This window comes from Adiantum capillus-veneris, chromosome 30, assembly GCF_014529385.1.
Source record: "Adiantum capillus-veneris isolate H3 chromosome 30, ASM1452938v2, whole genome shotgun sequence".
In the NCBI taxonomy this organism is placed as follows: Eukaryota; Viridiplantae; Streptophyta; class Polypodiopsida; order Polypodiales; family Pteridaceae; genus Adiantum; species Adiantum capillus-veneris.
In genome coordinates this window covers 62,391,757-62,410,176 of record NC_140960.1, presented here as the reverse complement: position 1 = coordinate 62,410,176, position 18,420 = coordinate 62,391,757, and the positions used below count along the sequence as shown (strand labels likewise).

The 18,420-nt window shown below is 43.0% G+C and overlaps 1 protein-coding gene across 2 annotated transcripts in view; it reads left to right on the top strand.

Annotated features, from left to right (window-relative positions):
* The window catches only part of HOS15 (WD-40 repeat family protein), a 37,230-nt gene extending 23,731 nt beyond the window's left edge, over positions 1-13,499 (top strand). Inside the window, exons 4-16 of one of the 2 annotated variants that reach the window (XM_086506590.1) lie at positions 8,042-8,187; positions 8,277-8,844; positions 9,012-9,157; positions 9,269-9,315; positions 10,025-10,175; positions 10,243-10,306; positions 10,492-10,650; positions 11,012-11,133; positions 11,261-11,335; positions 11,420-11,473; positions 11,554-11,627; positions 12,614-12,688; positions 12,770-13,499. In XM_086506590.1, the coding sequence (XP_086362716.1) occupies positions 8,042-8,187; positions 8,277-8,844; positions 9,012-9,157; positions 9,269-9,315; positions 10,025-10,175; positions 10,243-10,306; positions 10,492-10,650; positions 11,012-11,133; positions 11,261-11,335; positions 11,420-11,473; positions 11,554-11,627; positions 12,614-12,688; positions 12,770-12,989 (1,901 nt within the window). In that variant the 3' untranslated portion in view covers positions 12,990-13,499. Of the gene's footprint in view, positions 1-8,041; positions 8,188-8,276; positions 8,845-9,011; positions 9,158-9,268; positions 9,316-10,024; positions 10,176-10,242; positions 10,307-10,491; positions 10,651-11,011; positions 11,134-11,260; positions 11,336-11,419; positions 11,474-11,541; positions 11,628-12,613; positions 12,689-12,769 lie in introns of those variants that run through there. The other variant, XR_015187251.1, reaches the window with a different exon arrangement.
* Positions 13,500-18,420: the final 4,921 nt, after the last annotated feature.

The following is an 18,420-nucleotide window of genomic DNA, read 5'->3' as shown; positions in this document are numbered from 1 at the left end:
CGCATGTCCTCTCTCTCTCTCTCTCTCTCTCAGTTCAGTTGTTATTTAAGTGCTAAAAGTCTGTTCAGTCTGTTCTTTTCTATTGGCACGTGGTGCCCGTCTTGTGACAGTCAGCTCACAGTATCCCTGAAACTCAAAAGAGACATCAGTGACTTTAGTATCAAAATCGAGGCAATCTTGTTGACGAAGGAGCGGAGCGACTCCCCTCTTGTACATACCCGCTGCACGAGATTCTGCCCAAGCTAAGTTCAGGGTTCCATTTAGAATAGACTATGCTAATTTAAACGCTTCAAGGTAAAGATTCACAATTTGAGGAGTATCTGCTAGGTCCTCCTCCTCCATTCACTTTGCATCCAATGCGGAGTAGGTCTTGAATTTAACCAAGAACCGTCTTATCGCTTTACCTTCTGTTTTTCTGTGCCAATATCTGTTTTGGAACGTCTATCTGCTCGTTTTCTTCCACTTCGGGTTGCTCATCTGGCTCCCCATCTTCAGGCACATCGCCTTTAAAAGGCTTCAAGAGACTCACATGAAAAACATTGTGAATTCTCCAAGTATCGGGCAACTGCAGTCCAAAGGAGACATCATTTATCTTTCGGAAAATCTGGGAAGGGCCATAGTATAGTGGTATCAAAGTATTAGTTGTTTGCTGTTCTGACAAGCGTTAGTTGTATGCTGTTCTGATAAGCAAATTGGTCGTACACCAACCTACAACGGGAAACTATGGAGTTGGAAGAGGGAGAACGACAACAGAAAGAGGAGATGAAGAAACATTAGTTCGTTTTTGTCCTAAAAAGCTCTAAAAACATGGTTTTGACACTTTTTTTGAGTTGCAAAGACCTCTAAAAATCTATTCAACAGATGAGAATTTGGATATGCATTAGAAGTCAAAGTTGATTCTCTTGACGAGCCCTACATATTGACGCAAATGATTTCGAAAAATTAGGGTTTTTGCAGCATGTGTCAAACTTATGTTTTGGACGTGCTTAATATTTGTAGACATCTGGTAGCAAGATGGATTTGGGAGATGAAGATTCACTCTTATCCAACGAGAAGAAGTTGTTCGAGATTTTGATTTGAATATTGTTTGGGAATTGTTTGAACTAGATTAAATCTTGTTTGATTGTGTTTTGGTGCCATGAACTTGTTTGATTTTTTGATTGTAATACTGGTTTTAATGTCGGCGAAGATTGTAGTTAAGCTCTTATCTATGGATCATTTAGTTGTATTTGGAAGGGTTTGAGTTTAAGTTTACCTTTTTAGGTTCACATCGCGGTTAAGGTTTATGGTTTGTGTTGTAGATTTAGGGTTCGAGTTTATATTTTTATTTTAGGTTTAGAGTTTAGGTTTTAGGTTTAGGGGTATGTGTTTTAGGTTGAGTGTTTGCATTTTAGAAGTTAGCGCAACGAGCTGTAATGTGTAGCGGAAGCGATCGATGGTGAATGCTCAAGACGAGTGCTTAGTGCGTACCTTTTATTGCATGAGAGTTTTCCTTCTACTTCATGAGAGAAATGTGCAATAGACTAGAGAGAGAGAGAGAGAGGATAGAATGGTACTGTGAGTGAAGGTTCTGTGAGTGATCGAGAGACTTCACACCGGATGGGGTCCCAAACCCCCCTCCAAGGGCCCCCCTTCTCTATCACTGAAGAGGTATTTGCTTTAGATTGCATAAATGCTTATACAATGGTCCTAGATGCTGAGATGCTGATGGGATCTTGTTGTAGATGCTTGGTTCTGCGAGGCTAAGGGCTGAAATGCAAAAATGTTGGTGGAACTGATGGGATTCGCAAGTGTCGACGAGGCTATGGGCTGAAAGCTGCAAGGCTGATATGGGATGCAAACACACTGTGACGAAATCTGTGATTCGTCTCTGAGACTGTCTTCCCCTTGATGTCCTCAGCAAGCTCTCCCTAAGTCTGCGCAGCTCTAGTAGGAACAATCCGAGACATCTCTGATCCTTGTATCTCATGTCTCTAGAAAATGGTCCGAAACCTTCTCTGGATAGGCAGTGGAAGCGGCCGCGTATCTCATAGTACGCCGGGCAATGACTTGTAGTGCAGCTCTGTCTCTGGCTCTAAGTTACACATGTGACATATCCTGGCCCCTGTTGGCACCCCTTGGAATCGTCTAGTCTCGATGTGGAGTTGATGTGAGGATATGCGTATCTACCCAATAGCTCATCGTATCCCATGAGATAAGTGCGTATCCATGTATGCAGGCCTAGTCACAAAACCATCCTCCGTGAGTTGGAGAAGATGCTCTCTGTAGAAGGCCATCTTCGTGCCCAACTCTTGTGTCTGTTGTATCCATGTGCTCCTGGTATCTAGCTGAATGAGATCTTGGCGTATGAGTCTGGTGATCTCTGTCCGTGTGAGAGACAAGGAGGGTGCATCCAGGGAGTATTGAAACGGAGGCAATCCATCCATGTTGAAACCATGTGACTGAAACTACGTTGTCATCTGTCCATAACAACGCCTTGTAGCGCTAGTTGTCGAGATGACTCCAGGGCAAGCCGAGCGTATCTGTCCGTGGGGAGATCCCATAAACCATGTATAAAGGATACTAATCTCCCAGCTACACGGACCACCTACAGATACACGTTGGACGAACCACCCGACCATAGCCACCATCCGGCAGCTCCTCCGTGCTGGGGCCAGCGTCCGAGGACGTAGGCATGCACCTGTAAGACTGAGCGTCCCATACCACCCGGCCTCACCTCCTCGAGGTGACCTTGCGCACTCCTAGCCTCGCGGGCTAACCACTGGCACTCTGCCAGTGGGGGTCGATAATTGCAAATGAGGCCTTGGTCCCCCTTTTATAATAATGGCCGGCCACACTGGCCGTGTTCACGCTACGTCCGCCCGGACACTGGACGTCCATCCTGACGGCATCTTGGCTAGATTCCCTCTCTTGTGAGCGGGACATAACATACTTCCCCCCTTAAGAACCATTGATGTCTTCATCAATGAAGTGGGGATACTGACCCTTCAAAGCTCTAACAGGTTCTTCCCTGGAAAACGGAGAAGATTGTGCTTATCAAACACTTTGGTGCTAAAAGTACAATTAGTGCATGAATTGTGCGCTAAATGATGGATTTCAACTTGAATGACATCAGTGTTACCTGAGATCTCGTGAATATGAACCGAAGGACGGCCTTGCGGTTTCTGCGTCTTCTTCTTCTTGGGGCAATCCTTGATTTGGTGACCCGTCTGGCCACATCCGAAGCAAGTCCCCTTCTTCACTGCATCAGCAACTGAAGCATTTCTTGCTTTCTTCTTCTCCTGAGAAGATATCGGCGGTGATTTGGACTTATGCTTGAACCGGGGTCGTTTCCTCGAAGCACCCTCACCGGATTGATGGTCTGCAGTTCTTTTCTTCTCATAATTCGCTCCATTTATCAAGTGGAACGTCCTGGCCTTTGCCACTGCATCGTTGACATCAGTCGGGGCTTTGTCCTTAATTAAGGCCCAACGGTAATCCTCATGCAATCCCAGCAGATACATGTGCACAACGTGCGTAGAATCCACCTTGCAGAAGGTGAGCGCCTCTTTGAAAGCTGTCGTATATTTATCAAAAGACAGAGTTTTCATCGAAAGACTCTACAGTTTGGCATAAGCTTTCAAAGGGTCCATTTTGGTAAAATCCCTCTTGAATTTCACACAAAAGTCAGCCCCCGTCGTAGGCTTCTCTGTCATGTCGCGCCACCAGGTAAGCGCCTTACTGCGCAGATAGAGAGGAATCGTCTGAATCCTCCGTTCATCATGCTCCCCATGGAGATCAAAGTATGTGGTCCATTGGTGCAGCTAGTTATTTACAGCCAGTTCCGTACACTCCTTCTCTTCACCTGAGAAATTTGTAGTTTTGTACGGAATTGTGGCAGTTGGACCACCCTGCGAACGCCCAAAAGCAGCAATCCGCATTCGCAATTGCTGGAGATGGGTTTCCCCCTCGGAAATACGCGCAGTCGTCGACTGAGCCATATTTTCGAGAGTAGAAAGTCAGGAATTGAGCCCCTGTACGACCCCTTCGAGAGAGGCCAAGCGAGGTTCGTCTGAACATTCGCGTTTTCCAGAGCGGTAACACGTTGGTCGAAACTTTGGAAAGTACTTGTAATCCATGTGTAGAGAGCATGCGTGAATGGAATTTGGATGTTACCTTGCGCGTCGTCACGCTGCACATCTCAGCTGGAGGAATCCATGGCGAAGTGCGTGGAAAACTAGAAGTTTCACGCGAAACCGGGCCTTTTTTGCACTTTTTGGTCGCGAAAAAGTGAAGGTTGAGCGTGTCGGCGTGAGCGTCTGAAGGCGAGCAAGTGATGGCGGGAGCGCGAGTTGGTGAGAGAGGGAGAGCTCAGGTGACGAGCAGAGGAGTGAAAAGAGAGATCTCTGCAGACTTTTTTAAGTCTCTGTAAGTGATTTTTTGTAATAACCTGTAGGTTTCATACTAGCTCTTTAAAAAAAATCAAGGGCCATAAAAGGGCACTTGATAAATCAAGTGCTAGCGTAAAACTGCAACGCAGGCTCTTAAAAAAAATTTGAGTGTTGCCCTGCTGTATACGGATGTGGCGTGGAGAGAGAGAAAAGCATCACACGCACGTTCCTGGGAGGGGGCACCCTTGCACACACACGTGCCACACACACGCCCATCCTCCAGGTCAGCGCCCACGTTGGCAAAAAAAAAAAAAGGTATTGAGGGTGGCAAATCCCCTACGCAAGGTTCTCTGTCACACTTCAATCCACCCAGCAGAGCTCACACAGAGAGAGGTCATTCTCTCTCTCTCTCTCTCTCTCTCTCTCTCTCTCTCTCTCTCTCTCTATGCTTCACACAAAGGAGGAGATTACAAAGAGATTGAAAGAGTTACAATATGCTGAATTTTAATATAAAACCAGCAAATTAAGGATAAATACATTGATTTTCATGGAAAACCAGTAAATTCAATATAAAATCTTTTGATTTTCAGCACTTCCCCCTTTTAAATCGCTGAATTTTATAAAAAATCAGCGAGCAGTCTGTTAAACTTCACATGCTCAAGAGAAGAAAATAATCGAGTAAACAATTAATTCATCAAAAATTGCATGAATGGTAATTATCCGACTCTGACCAACCCGTAGGTGTGCACATAGTCCTTCGTGTAGCCAAGCCGGCTCTGATACCATGAAACGAACATGGAGAATGGATCTCCCAGCTACACGGACCACCTACAGATACACGTCGGACGAATCACCCGACAATAGCCACCATCCGGCAGCTCCCTCGTGTTGGGGCCAGTGTCCGAGGACGTAGGTGTGCACCTGTAAGACCGAGCGTCCCATACCACCTGGCCTCACCTCCTCGAGGTGACCTCGTGGACTCCTAGCCTCGCGAGCTAACCACTGGCACTCTGCCAGTGGGGTCGATAATTGCAAATGAGGCCTTGGCCCCCCTTTTATAATAATGGCCGGCCACACTGGCCGTGTTCACACTACGTCCGCCCGGACACTGGATGCCCATCCCAACGGCATCTGGGCTAGATCCCCTCTCTTGTGAGCGGGATATGAGAGAGAGAGAGAGAGAGAGAGAGAGAGAGAGAGAGAGAGAGAGAGAGAGAGAGAGAGAGAGAATTCGTGAAGACGTTGGAAAGGAGAAAGTCTAGGGAAAGCACTTGCTTTTTGACTTGATTTTCACATTGTATGATAGTGCAAAACTATGAGGAGGAGAGACAACAACTTTATTGCAACACATCGAGTCCCACGCACAACCCACTTGCATTGACGTGACACCCTAGCAAGAGATAGGCATCGCGATTGAACAGGCCGACATCATCATTGTTGCTCATAATGCCTATGTACACAAACTTAGGTTTACTCTTTGGGACTAGGGTTACTAATTGGGATAAGGTCAAAGAGCTTGTGTCACATGCACATCTAACCCTATGTGCATGTGCATTGTAGGCAAGTTGTAACTAGGGTTTAGGACAGCCTAGGAAGTATTATGGCACCCTTGTGAGCTTGTGCACAGGACGTGCATGTCCAAGCACTTGCATACCCTTTGATTGCACATGAGCACAGCCGATGTCTGCTAGGTGTAGGCTTCGGGGAGCATTAGTACCAAGCCTAGGTCGTTATCGCATGCGAAGCACCTCTTATAAGTGAGTTTATTAACTTATTTATAAGTGACATTTAGCCCATTATTTAGAATCGTGGGTTTTTTTATTGGCATTGCACGACCCAGCTTTTATTCCATATATAAGTGATCCTAGGGGTCACTCAAGCATAAGTCAGTACCCTTGGAACAAGCACCAAGTAACCGTGGTACCTCTACATTCATGGCGTTTTTGCACCATCAGCCCATGAGCACCCATCCTGGAGTTATGTGACCGTTGGCCGCCTAGTTGAAATTCTGTCCAAAATCATGCTGTTTCATGTTGTATGCTTCGCCAATGTCCCAGATTTATCAAATGCTGTTGTACTTGCAACTAAGTCTTTCGTTTAAGCTTTCTTTGACTAATTCCAGAGTTGGATTCATTCTTGTTGCAGGAAGTCTTTGCTTTTACCTTCATCTTAGTTTGAGGCTTAGGGTTGACTGTTCCTTTTGATGGCAAAAAATTGTAATCATGAGTTGAGCCTTAATGTGTTTCGCATATTGAGGATTTTGGAAATAATGAAGTGCGTTCTCCATGAGAAATCGGGCTTCCTCCTACCTTGCTTTGTCTCAAGCCGCTGCATGATCAGGTTGTGCCTCGCACTCCGCTGTAGGCATAGTCACAAGGGACGCGTCCCGAGGAGTGGGGATGGGGGACGGGGCTCAAATGGATTTTCAGTGTAAAAAATAGGGCGGGACGGCAAGTGGGGAAGAGAAGCCCAAAAACGGGTGTCCCCTGTGACTATGGATGTAGGACCACCCTCCTCATCTTCCTCCTCGTATGCCACCTCGTCATCTTCGAGTTCCTTAGCTTCTTCAACTTCCACTTTCTCTTCCACATACTCAGATTCTTCCTCAGTACCATGAGGTATGGCTGCGTCCATCGTTGGTTGCTACAATAATTGGATTGGACTCTTTATAGACGAAGAATCGATTGGTGCTGTGACACCATTGTAACAGGCAAGTCACTGACAAGGCTGTGAAACTGAATAACAACACGAACTGAGTTGAAAAAGTAGTATACTAGAACTGAATAAGAATTGAATACTTGAGTTAAGTCACAATAGGGCGGAGTTCCCTACTTGGATGCACTAGCCCCTAAGATAGGCGTCCCTTGTGGTATTGCAAACTGCCAGGGAGGGGTCACTCTGCAACTACAAACTAACAATTTCCAGTGGCTCCCCAAAGGCCTCATTTCTTAGGGCACCAAGGCCTTGTTGTTTTTGCAAGGTGCCTAAAAGCATCTGCCATCAATAATTGGCACCCAGAAGCCAAAAATTGAAACAGCAGCATACTAGAACGGAAAGAAAACTGAACACTTTGAGTCAAAGTTGGGTGGAGTTCCCCACTCGGATACACTAGCCCCTAAGGTGGCTCTCCCCGGCAGTTTGCAGTACCACAAGTATCTCCTACTCCTGCATCTGCAAACTCCCAAATCTAGAGCGGCTTCCCCAAAATACTATGATGCCCACCTGTCAAGAAGCATACGGAAAACTCTGTTCCAGGCTTCTCCACCATTATCAAAATACGAGTGGAGCCAAGCTGGAGCTGGACTGGAGGAGCAGACCCGAATCAGAGAGCAGCCACGCATGAGATGCACTGCGAATCACGGTGTTTGCCTGATAATATGGCACCTTACAGCGTGCTGATGTGGCGGCATAGGCACAAGTGACATGGTGGCTGGACGCTAGGCACTTTTCGGTGCAGTTATGGAATCAATTAATTTTTGGTTTCTGGGCGCCAGTTTTTGATAGCAGGTGCTTTTTGGCACATTGTAAAAGCAGCAGGGCCTCAATGCCTTGAAATACGAGACCTATGCTCTTTTGGTGGGGAAAAGTTCAAATATGACTAAGGCTTCCTGATCTGATTAATTCTGTAATTCATTATTGATCTCACGTACTTGGTCCTGGCTGATTCACAGGTTTTCTACATTCAGCTTTTACATTAGGATTTGAGGCAGGCCTTCACAAAGTAACAGTCGATGGCAATCGTGCTCCACCGGGGGCTCTCGTGTCATTTGTGCAGAAGGGTCTTCAATATCTTGAACTAGAGGCAAACATAAATGAGGTAAGACTTCTGTGGTCCATTGATGAAGACATCTTGCTGTTGTACTCCTACTGGTTGTTCGATGCTTACAGCAGGTTGGTTTACAACAGGATGGTATGGATGTTGAAGGAGATTTCTCTCTTTTGCAACCTGTGGACTTAATAACCAAGGATGTTGATGAGCTCCGACAGATAGTAAAGGAGAAAAGGGAGAAGGAGAAGGAGAAAGAAAAGGAGAAGGAGGCAGAGAAGGAGAGGGAGAGAGAAAAGGAAAGAGAGAAAGAAAGGGAAAAAGAGAGAGAGCGAGAGAAAGAGAAGGAAAGGGAGAAGGAGAAAGAGAGAGAGAAAGAAAAAGAGAAGGAGAAGGAAAGAGAGCGAGAACGTGAAAGAGAAAGGCAAGAGAGGGAGAGGCTGGAAAGGGAGAGACAAGAAAGGGATCGAGCAGAAAGAGAGAGACAGGAAAGAGAGAGACAAGAAAGAGAGAGACTAGAGAGGGAGAGGCTAGAAAGAGAGAGGGAGCGGGAGAGACTTCAAAGGGAGAGAGAACGCGAGAGGGAGAAGGAGAAAGAGAGGGAAAAAGAAAGAGAGAGGGAGCGGCTTGAGAAGGAAAAGGAGCGTGAACGGGAAGACAGAGTGAAAGTTAAATTGGAGGACAAGGATGCTCGATCAGCTGTTGCTGGTAAATGTTAAACCTTCTTACCAACTCTTGATAGCTTTCTGAAGTGGCATAATGGTTGAATGTTAGCAGCTTCTGTTTATTGTCCTCAATGTGACATTATTAATGTTAATGTTATATGTTAATGTGTTGATATTATCAACTCTGAGGTGTTTGCTCATATGATGTAGGATCAGGACCGGAGCCAATGGATGCTGATGTGGCCAATTCCTTCCAGGCTCCCGCTTTCCAGGCTCCCGCCTTCCAGGCTCCCACCTTCCAGGCTCCCGAAATTCCAGAAACCGACGTAACAATACTCGAGGGCCATACCTCAGAGGTTTTATGATAGGCATTATTTGATCTTGCTAATTTGATTTATTTGAGAGTGGAAATTTACTTGAAGATTTGTCTTTTGTTGCTCAGAACTAAGAATGTTTTTTCTTTGAAGGTGTTCATATGTGCTTGGAGTCCTACTGGAGCTCTTTTAGCTTCTGGGTTCGTATCCGATGCCCTAATTGATTGCTACTTGTCCTTTGTGCTCTACGTGATAAGAAAAAAATTACTATGTATATAAAAGATATTGTACTCTATTAGCCACATCCTTTTTGAATAAGTCTTCAAATCATCTGCACATGCAATATAATTGTTGAGGGCTAGTTCTTTTGTATAGGAAGCAGAACTGACATGCATGAAATGAAAACCGTTGAACTCTTTTTGTAGACACCAAGTTACTTAACATATTCTGACAAATGAAGTGGTAGGGGTGGAATTCAGTTTTACCTTATTCTTGTGTGACCAACTGGCTCTTTTTGACAAGAAAGTCATAGGTTAGCAATGGCCTAGCGAGAGATTTCTTGTGGCTTTCACTACATCAGTAGAAAGGGCTGTTAAGGTACATTTCTGTAACAGTGTTACCAACTCCTGCACATTATATTGGGGATGACTGGAAAGTTCACACTATTTAGTCAATATAATCCATGATGGAGCTGATGATTGTTTTGTTGATGATACATTTCTTTAATTTGTAAGTTTTTAAATGGATATTGTGTTATAATAGCTATTGATATTAGCTCAAGTTAGGCCTTTCTCATTGCAGAGTCTTATCATCTCATTGCAAAGCTTACCATTTGTTTGCATCTTGTGTTTGAATAACTGCCAACACCTCAACACTTTTCTAATGTTCTGCTTGCGTATCTTGACACAGTTCAGGGGACTCTACAGCAAGAATTTGGAGCATTCCTGAGGGACCTTCAGGATGTGGAGCACAAAGTGCTACTTCCAGATCTCTCGTGCTGAAGCATTTCAAGGGGAAAACAAATGAAAAAAGCAAGGATGTGACAACATTGGATTGGAATGTGAGAACATCACCTGTTTGTTCATGTTTATAATTTCTTTTAAATTTATTAATTGGTTGCGAAACAGGGTGAGGGGACCCTACTTGCTACAGGATCCTACGACGGACAAGCAAGGATTTGGAGCAAGGATGGTAAGACAATTCAAAAAATCATGTTGAGTACTGTTGTTTCTGATCATTTTAGATTTCCTGGAGTGCAGGACGTGAATGAAGGTCACTTAAGGAAGGATCTATGGGCTCTAGGGCCTTCAAAATTGAGGGTGATAAAGTTTGAATGCTTCATTCTAACCACGTCTATGTAACGTGCAAATGGTCAGGCGATTTGAAGAACACATTGAACAGACACAAGGGGCCAATTTTCTCCTTAAAGTGGAACAAAAAAGGTGACTGCTTGCTGAGCGGAAGTGTTGATAAAACAGCCATAATTTGGGATGCTAAAACTGGTGACGTAAAGCAACAATTCGAGTTCCATGCAGGTATAAGTACTGTTTTACCTCTAATGTTGAAGCTGTTAGTAAGGACCTTCTTGTAGGTCCGTTATGATTCAAAACATCCGCCTGAATAAAGTCATTGGCAGCCTTCACCAAGATGATGATGATACAGTTGAGAGGAGTAGACTTGGCAGTAGAGGCTGTATTTGAGCTTATAAGATTGGTGCAATTTGCTAACATAAACATGGACTTTCGTAGCAATTCTCGTACTTGTTAGATGTATTAGTGAAGGTTACGAGCAGACGGCATTCTTGATCTGATTTTTAGCTGGAGTTAGGTTAGATTAATGATACCAGTATCTTTGTCTTGGATTGATGAAGCTTTTAATATACTGTTTCCATTGCAGCTCCAACACTTGATGTGGACTGGCGGAACAATTTGTCATTCGCGACATGCTCGACGGATAAGATGATTTATCTTTGTAAACTTGGAGAGTCACGGCCTATCAAGACCTTTGCAGGGCATCAGGTATTGTTTATGGGTAGTCAGTAGTGTCCAATTTCCACTGATGTTAAGCATGTGCGTTTGTTTTGGATAGAAGCGAAGCATCTTTGCTATAATTTTTTTTTGATTCTGCTGCTTGTAAAACCACCAGGATGAGGTGAATGCTATCAAGTGGGACCCATCGGGTTTGCTACTAGCTTCTTGCTCAGATGACTGCACGGCCAAAGTAAGCTAATAATCTCTTTGATCAGATGTGCTCTAGAGAATCACTATAATGTGGAGCTAATTTAGCTCATGGTGCTAAATGCAGATTTGGAGCCCTAAACAAGACAAGTACTTGCATGACTTGAAGGACCATACGAAGGTAGGCATGTGGTCGATCTGAGTTAACTGTGCGTTTACATGGTTGTAAATCGAGACTGATGCAAACAGGTGTTCGTGTAGGAAATATATACTATCAAGTGGAGTCCGTCAGGTCCAGGAACAAGTAACCCCAATTCACCCTTGGTCCTTGCAAGGTTGGTGAGATTATGAGTTTTTCTTTCGCATGCATACTTTGGTTTCTCTGAAGGGCAACAATAGAAGAAACACTTGTATCAGGACACCTCATACATGACGACGTTAACTATGCATTTTCTAGTCTACATGGGTTTCATCTCCTGAGAAACTTGCGTGCGCGCACGCACACTCTTTTTTTTTTGTCAATCGATTTGATTAATTTACTAGTGGGAAATCTCAAAGCGAGGAAAACCCACCGAAAGGATCATATACAAGGGGAAAAACACATAACTTCTCAGCTGTACAGAGTAGCTAGAAACATTCATAGGAAAGTTGATGTATCTCTGCGGTGATATCACTAACTTTCAAAGCAAACCGTAAGGACTGCCTAAGAGAAAGCTTGAAGAGTGCGAATGGGTCAGCATGAGTACGATGGAACATGTAAGCATTACGCTGATGCCAGAGGGTCCAATAAGCCCAATATCTGACCCACATGAAGAAAACCGCGGAACGCTGCAGTGTCGGTGAGAAAATGCCAACCCCTGGAAAAATGGAGCCGCATACAGGTCGATACACGGCGAAGGAAATCTCTAGCAATAGAGCAATCCCACAACAAATGGCAGACATTCTCTTCTGCAGTTGAGCAACGGACACAAGAAGAGGAGCGAACGTGACCCACACACACACACACACACACACACACACACGTGCGCGCGAGGTTACCGGCAAGGGATGACGTTTACTCAGTCCTGAAAAGGATAAAGTGAAAGGTGGGTGAGAAGCTTAGGTCCCTAAGAGTTAGAAATGACTATCCAGTGCTTTGTGGACACCTTGAAGCTTTATATTTTCAATGTGACCACTCGGTTTGTCCATGATGGACATGGCCTAACATTATTTGTCCCCTTATGTGTTTGTGGGGTGGATGCTAGTTGGCCTCTGTAGGGGTGGGATGACTAACTGGTATAAGAGAAGATGAGGTCATTGAAATTCCTCCCTGTCTGTGCAGTGCATCTTTTGATTCCTCGATAAAGTTGTGGGACATTGAACGAGGATTACCGATGTTCAGGCTAATGTTACACAGGTTCCAATATTTGCTCTTCATTGCCTGTATCTGTTTAAAATTAAATATTGATTTATTCCTAAAGGTTCTTTTGATATTCAGTGAACCAGTTTATTCAGTTGCTTTTAGTCCAAATGGAGAGTTCCTGGCAAGCGGCTCCTTTGACAAGTGCTTACATATATGGTCGGCTAAGGATGGAAGTCTAGTGCGTACATACAGGGGAAGCGGAGGCATATTTGAGGTCTGTTGGAACCGAGAAGGCGACAAAGTGGCTGCTTGTTTCTCTAATAATACTGTTTGTGTACTAAACTTCCGGATGTAGAATTCTAACTGCTCAAGTATGACGTCATTTAAGCCTTCACATGGGTTATGATGCATTGATTTTGGCGTCACAGACGTTGGAAACGCATAAATATGCGAACACTAAAACCTGCCTTGTGTACATTAAGCTGTTTCCAGTGTCACACACCACGAAGAACATCTGAATATTTTTATGGCTGCAGCCACCTAGAAGCCCTGCCATTTTGTAAAATCCGAAAGAATTTCTTGTCCATTTAGACGACTCTTAGCTTCTCGCATACACGAGTCGTATCCAATAGGCGGACCTCATTGCAACTAGTTAATGGAACAAGCCAGTGGGCTAAGCTAGCATGGCAAATGGATACATCAATCAACAGTAGTGGCTCAAACATGACACAATTTTTAAATACACTCTCCCCTTTTAGTTGGGAGTTGTGGAAGCTCAATTTTTTTTTGGCACTGCCAAGGATGGCTTTTGTAGCATTTTGTAACTGAGTTATTTGAGGAAGACAACAAATGTTGTCCTTGAAAACTGGACTCACCCTTTCGATTGTCCTTTTCTTTCTGCCTCAAACGCCAGTTAAACCACCCCCCCCCCTTCCCCTTTTCTCCCCACGCCGCCGGGGAAAACCCCTAACATGTGCTGAAGTATGCTAGCTCTTGTCTTGTGAATGACTACCGTGAGTCTATCCGTCGCATTGTAAAGGTGAATCTGGGCCTATTTGTTCAACAAGCCCTCCCGTCGAACCCAATGCAAGAGATTAACATGGTCTCGTTACCTCTGTCTTCTCTCACCCAAGTAGCCTCTTTAACATCGAAGGCGCTATACCTTTGAGAGCATTTCATGATTATCTGGGAGGACGGATTTATACATTTTGTGATGCATGGATGGGTTTATATCACATGGTGTGAATGGTGAATTGCAAGAGTTCGGAGTATCCTCACACTGCATTAAGATTAGGTATAGAGAGACCCGAGTACCCAGTGCACATTGGATATAAGGACAATTTTGGATGGAGGTGGAGATCGAGGATATGTATGTATGCACGTGTCAAGCCTATTTGATGATATACACCAGCTTTCTTTGTAGATTGAGGCTACATGTGGAGGACACCAAGTACAAATCTCTCTCTCTCTCTCTCTCTCTCTCTCTCTCTCTCTCTCTCTCTCTCTCTGTCATATTCTCCTCTTTTTTCCACACCTTACTAGACTGCAGTCCTTATCTGAGATGTATATGAAAATCCCTAACCTTTGTAATGTTTTATCTTCGGTCCCATAGGCCATATCTGACCTCTGTGGATGATAACTCTCTCTCTCTCTCTCTCTCTCTCTCTCTCTCTCTCTCTACATTGTATGTGTACATGCACATGTATGCATAGATAGAAGATGTCCCTATCATGGGACCAAATTAATCTCTCTCTCTCTCTCTCTCTCTCACACACACACACACACACACACACACACACACACACACGCAGGTGTTGATGCGCTCTCTTCTTAGAGCTCTTTGACTTCTAGAATCATTGCTCTATCATTAGCATCTCATTACAAGAAATAAGTCTTTGCAGGACAAGAGCAGCATCATCGTGGACCAACCCATGAGATATCCTAGGGAATCGAAAAGATCTTATGAAGGACAAGAACATGCCAAGAAGAAGATTCATCTAGTAGAACTCGGGAAGGAACCAAAACTTGCATACATAGTCATTGACCTATCTTTGGAAGAAGAGGCTCTTCTTATTTGAATCTTAAAAGAATATAGGGATGTTTTTGGTCTTATAAAGGTCTCAAAATAGTAGATTGTGACATCTATCAGCATACCATACCCATGCGAGAGACCCTATAATTATATTGAGACCTTTGCGAAAAAGATCAAGGAACAATTTGAAAAACTCAAAGAAGCAAAATTCATCCATGAAATTGAACACATTGATTGGGTGTTTTTAATTGTGGTGGTACTAAAGTAAAACGGGAAGGTAATAGTACGTGTTATTCTGAAAAAGGTGAATGCAGCAACTATAAAGGACAATTACCTTCTTATCACTAATCATGTCATAGAAAGAGTGGTTGGAAAAAAGCTACTGCTTTTTAAACAGATTCTCTGGTTAGCCAACATAAAATGGCTTTTGCCACGAAATGGAGAATATTTACATATAGAGTTATATCCCTTTTGGGTTGACAAATGCTCCAACATTCCAAAGATTGGTAGGCTATGCTTTCAAGTAATACTTGCGAAATTTCTTAGAGGTTTATATGGATGACTTGTGCGTGCACTCATATGAAGGAGCAACTATTTTGAGCACCTTTGCAGTAGCATCAATTTTCTCTTACTGGCACCATTAGGATTGTCTCATGGAAAATCTAGGGGGATTGTTTTTGAAAAATATCGTTTAGATAAGGTTTTTTTGAAAATGTATATTCATGGTTAGGCAAAGCAAAATTCTTTGACACATCGTCTCCAAGAAAGAGATTGCTATTGATCTAAAGAAACTGGTAGTGATCGTTGGAATGCCTAGACCGACCAATGTTAGGGAAGGTCAAGCTTTCATTGAGCATTGTGGATATTACCAGAGATTTATCTACATGCATGTTGTAATTGCTAAGCGTATGCATGGCATGATCTCTCAATTTGTCTAGATTGAAGAGTGTAAAAAGTCATTTCAAAAACTCAAGCAAGCTTTGTCATCTTGAAAACTCTAGATTGGAATGAATTTTGTCACATGCACGTTGATGCTTCAAATTTTACTATTGGTAGCATATTGGCACAACTAGGAGAGGGAACCATGGATTTTTCCATCTCATATGCTAGTAGGCAATCGAACAAAGTAGAAAAGAATTATATTACTATAGAAAGAGAAGGACTTGGAATGGTTATGCCATCAAAAAGTTCAAGCATTACGTATAAGAAAATAACTTTGTCTTCTTTGAAATTACCAAGCACTACTCTATCTTGTTAATAAACCATGTAATACTGGAAGAATTGTGAGATGGCTCATCATCTTACTGGAATTTGATTTACGGTAGTTAAGAAGGGGCACCACACATCGGAGGGTTCATCACTTATCAAGGATTATCTCAGAGAAACCTCCCAAGGGAGTCGATGAAGACTTGCTAGATCTATATCTGTTCTCCATGGAGATGATGGTCAGAGGATTTGGTCACTCTAATGATCATAGCACATGTACATTCACAAATTCCACTTCCTATAACACCAAGATTTATTGAGCAATCGGCTATGCATTAGTTGTTAGCAGGAAGATTCTACCGAAAAAACACAGATTTAATTCTACTTTTGTACATAAGCCTAGATGAACATAATAACTACCTGAATCAAGCTTATACAACAATAATGAGAATCCATTTTGTGGTAAATCAGACCTTGAAAAGAATTACGTTGTTAGATGTGTACTGACCAATCATAAAACGGGATGTTCATGCCTATATAGAGACTGTTCCCAATGCAAAAAGAGAGAAGCCATACCATATGCTTCCTTATCCCCAGACATTTGTCGCACCTAAGTGGAGCGTGTATTTGGTTCAATACTTGACAAACTGAAAATTTCCTAAGATATGAGTAAGCGCTGCAAAAGAGCAATCAAAACAGAGGCTACAAATTACACCATGATTGGACCACAACTATACCGAGATGAGGAAAGGATCAACATTTGAGACTATGTGTAAGTGAAGACGAATATGTCCTTATCTTAAAACAAGCACGCATGCGGGTCTAGTGGGGGTCACTTCCTTCATAAAATCATAGCTAGAGCAATTTTGACGGTTGGCATACGGTGGCCAACTTTGTTTTCCGATGTTAAAGAGTTTGTTAGAGGATGCGATTCTTGCCATAGGGCTAAAATGCCAACCAATATGGATAGCATGCCATTGCGACCAGCGATGGGAGCAAGAGCATTCGCTAAGTGGGTAATTGACTTTGTTGGTTCTATACAACCACATGCTTACAAGACTCAAGCACAATATATTATTGTAGCCATAGATTATCTGACCAAGTGGGCTAAAGTGAGAATGAATAAGAAGAACGATGCACAAAGTTTGGTTGTACTCTCGTAGGAATGTATATTCATGAGATATGGACTTCCTATTGAGATTGTGAGTGATCAAAGAATGCATTTCCTCCACTGAGTTGATAGAAAATTTGCTAAACAAGTTTATGATAACTTATAACAAATCAACACTGTATCAACCTCAAGTGAATGGCCAAGTACATGAACAAAAGCCTTAGCTCGATGCTCACAAGAAATGTGAGATCTAGACGTATTGATTGGGAGATGAATCTCCATTCAGCTCTTTGGGCTTATAGGCGTTTTCCTAAAAAAAGCTCTGAATGCTACGTCCTTCAATCTGATCTGTGTACTCGATGCAATCCTGGCAATGGAGTTTTTACTTCCAACGCTTGGAGTATAACATGACCTAGAATGGACGGGTCATGAATTGTCTCAATGATTATAAAATCTTGAACAATATAATGAGCAAAGGTTGACAGCCATTGTGCACATCTATGCTCAAAAAAGAAAATAGAAACAGTTCTTTGACTCTCACTGTCCGACTAAAATTTTCAAACAAGGAGATCTCGTATCGGTCTACTCCCTGAAACAACACATCCTAAAATTCAAGAGAAAGAGGCACGATCTATTTTTGATTGAGAACGTCTCACCAAGCAGGGCTATTAAGTTAGCCATCTTAAACGAAGAAATTATGAAAAAGTTGATAAGTGGATGCCGTTTGCATAAATATAATTTTCTACTAACCAATGATCTTTTACACGGAGCAAAAGAATACAAGATTAGATGCCAATAGGCTATAGAAGAGGCTCAGGAGGAGGCTCGCATTCGAGTATTGAAGAGAAAAGCAGCAATGCGACTAATTCAAGAACTCACATGCTACAAGTTCAAGCTCTCCATTTCACTCGAGCTTTAGCAACGGATGAGGTCAAAACATATGATGAATGGGTGGATGGCCTTAATTACAATGACCTTGAAGGATGGAGCTAAAGTAAAGGCTTTAGCAAATACATGTGTCAGAATTGATGTAGTGAGTTACTCCACTTATAAGAAAGCAACTACATAACCCTTGGAGTATTGTAGAGCTAAAGTGAAGACGCATAACAAGGAATCTACTCCAACTTTGAAAATGATTACCCTTAATATTTTTGTGCATGGATTTCTCTGTTCATACACATTTATCTGCATTCCAAATGAGTACATGAACAAAGACATGGTACTAGGAGTTCCATGGATGAGAACATATAAAGTTGTTTAGGATGGGATACCAAGGTCTTGGAGTTTACACTTAAAAATAGATAGCTAAAAGTACCGTTTGCCTACATCAAATGGGAATGGAAGGCTGACCTACGAGCTTCAAAGTTGGTAAAGCTAGGTCACAACTCCACCTCTATATCAGCTGCTCGACACAAGATTTATCCTCATCAAACATGC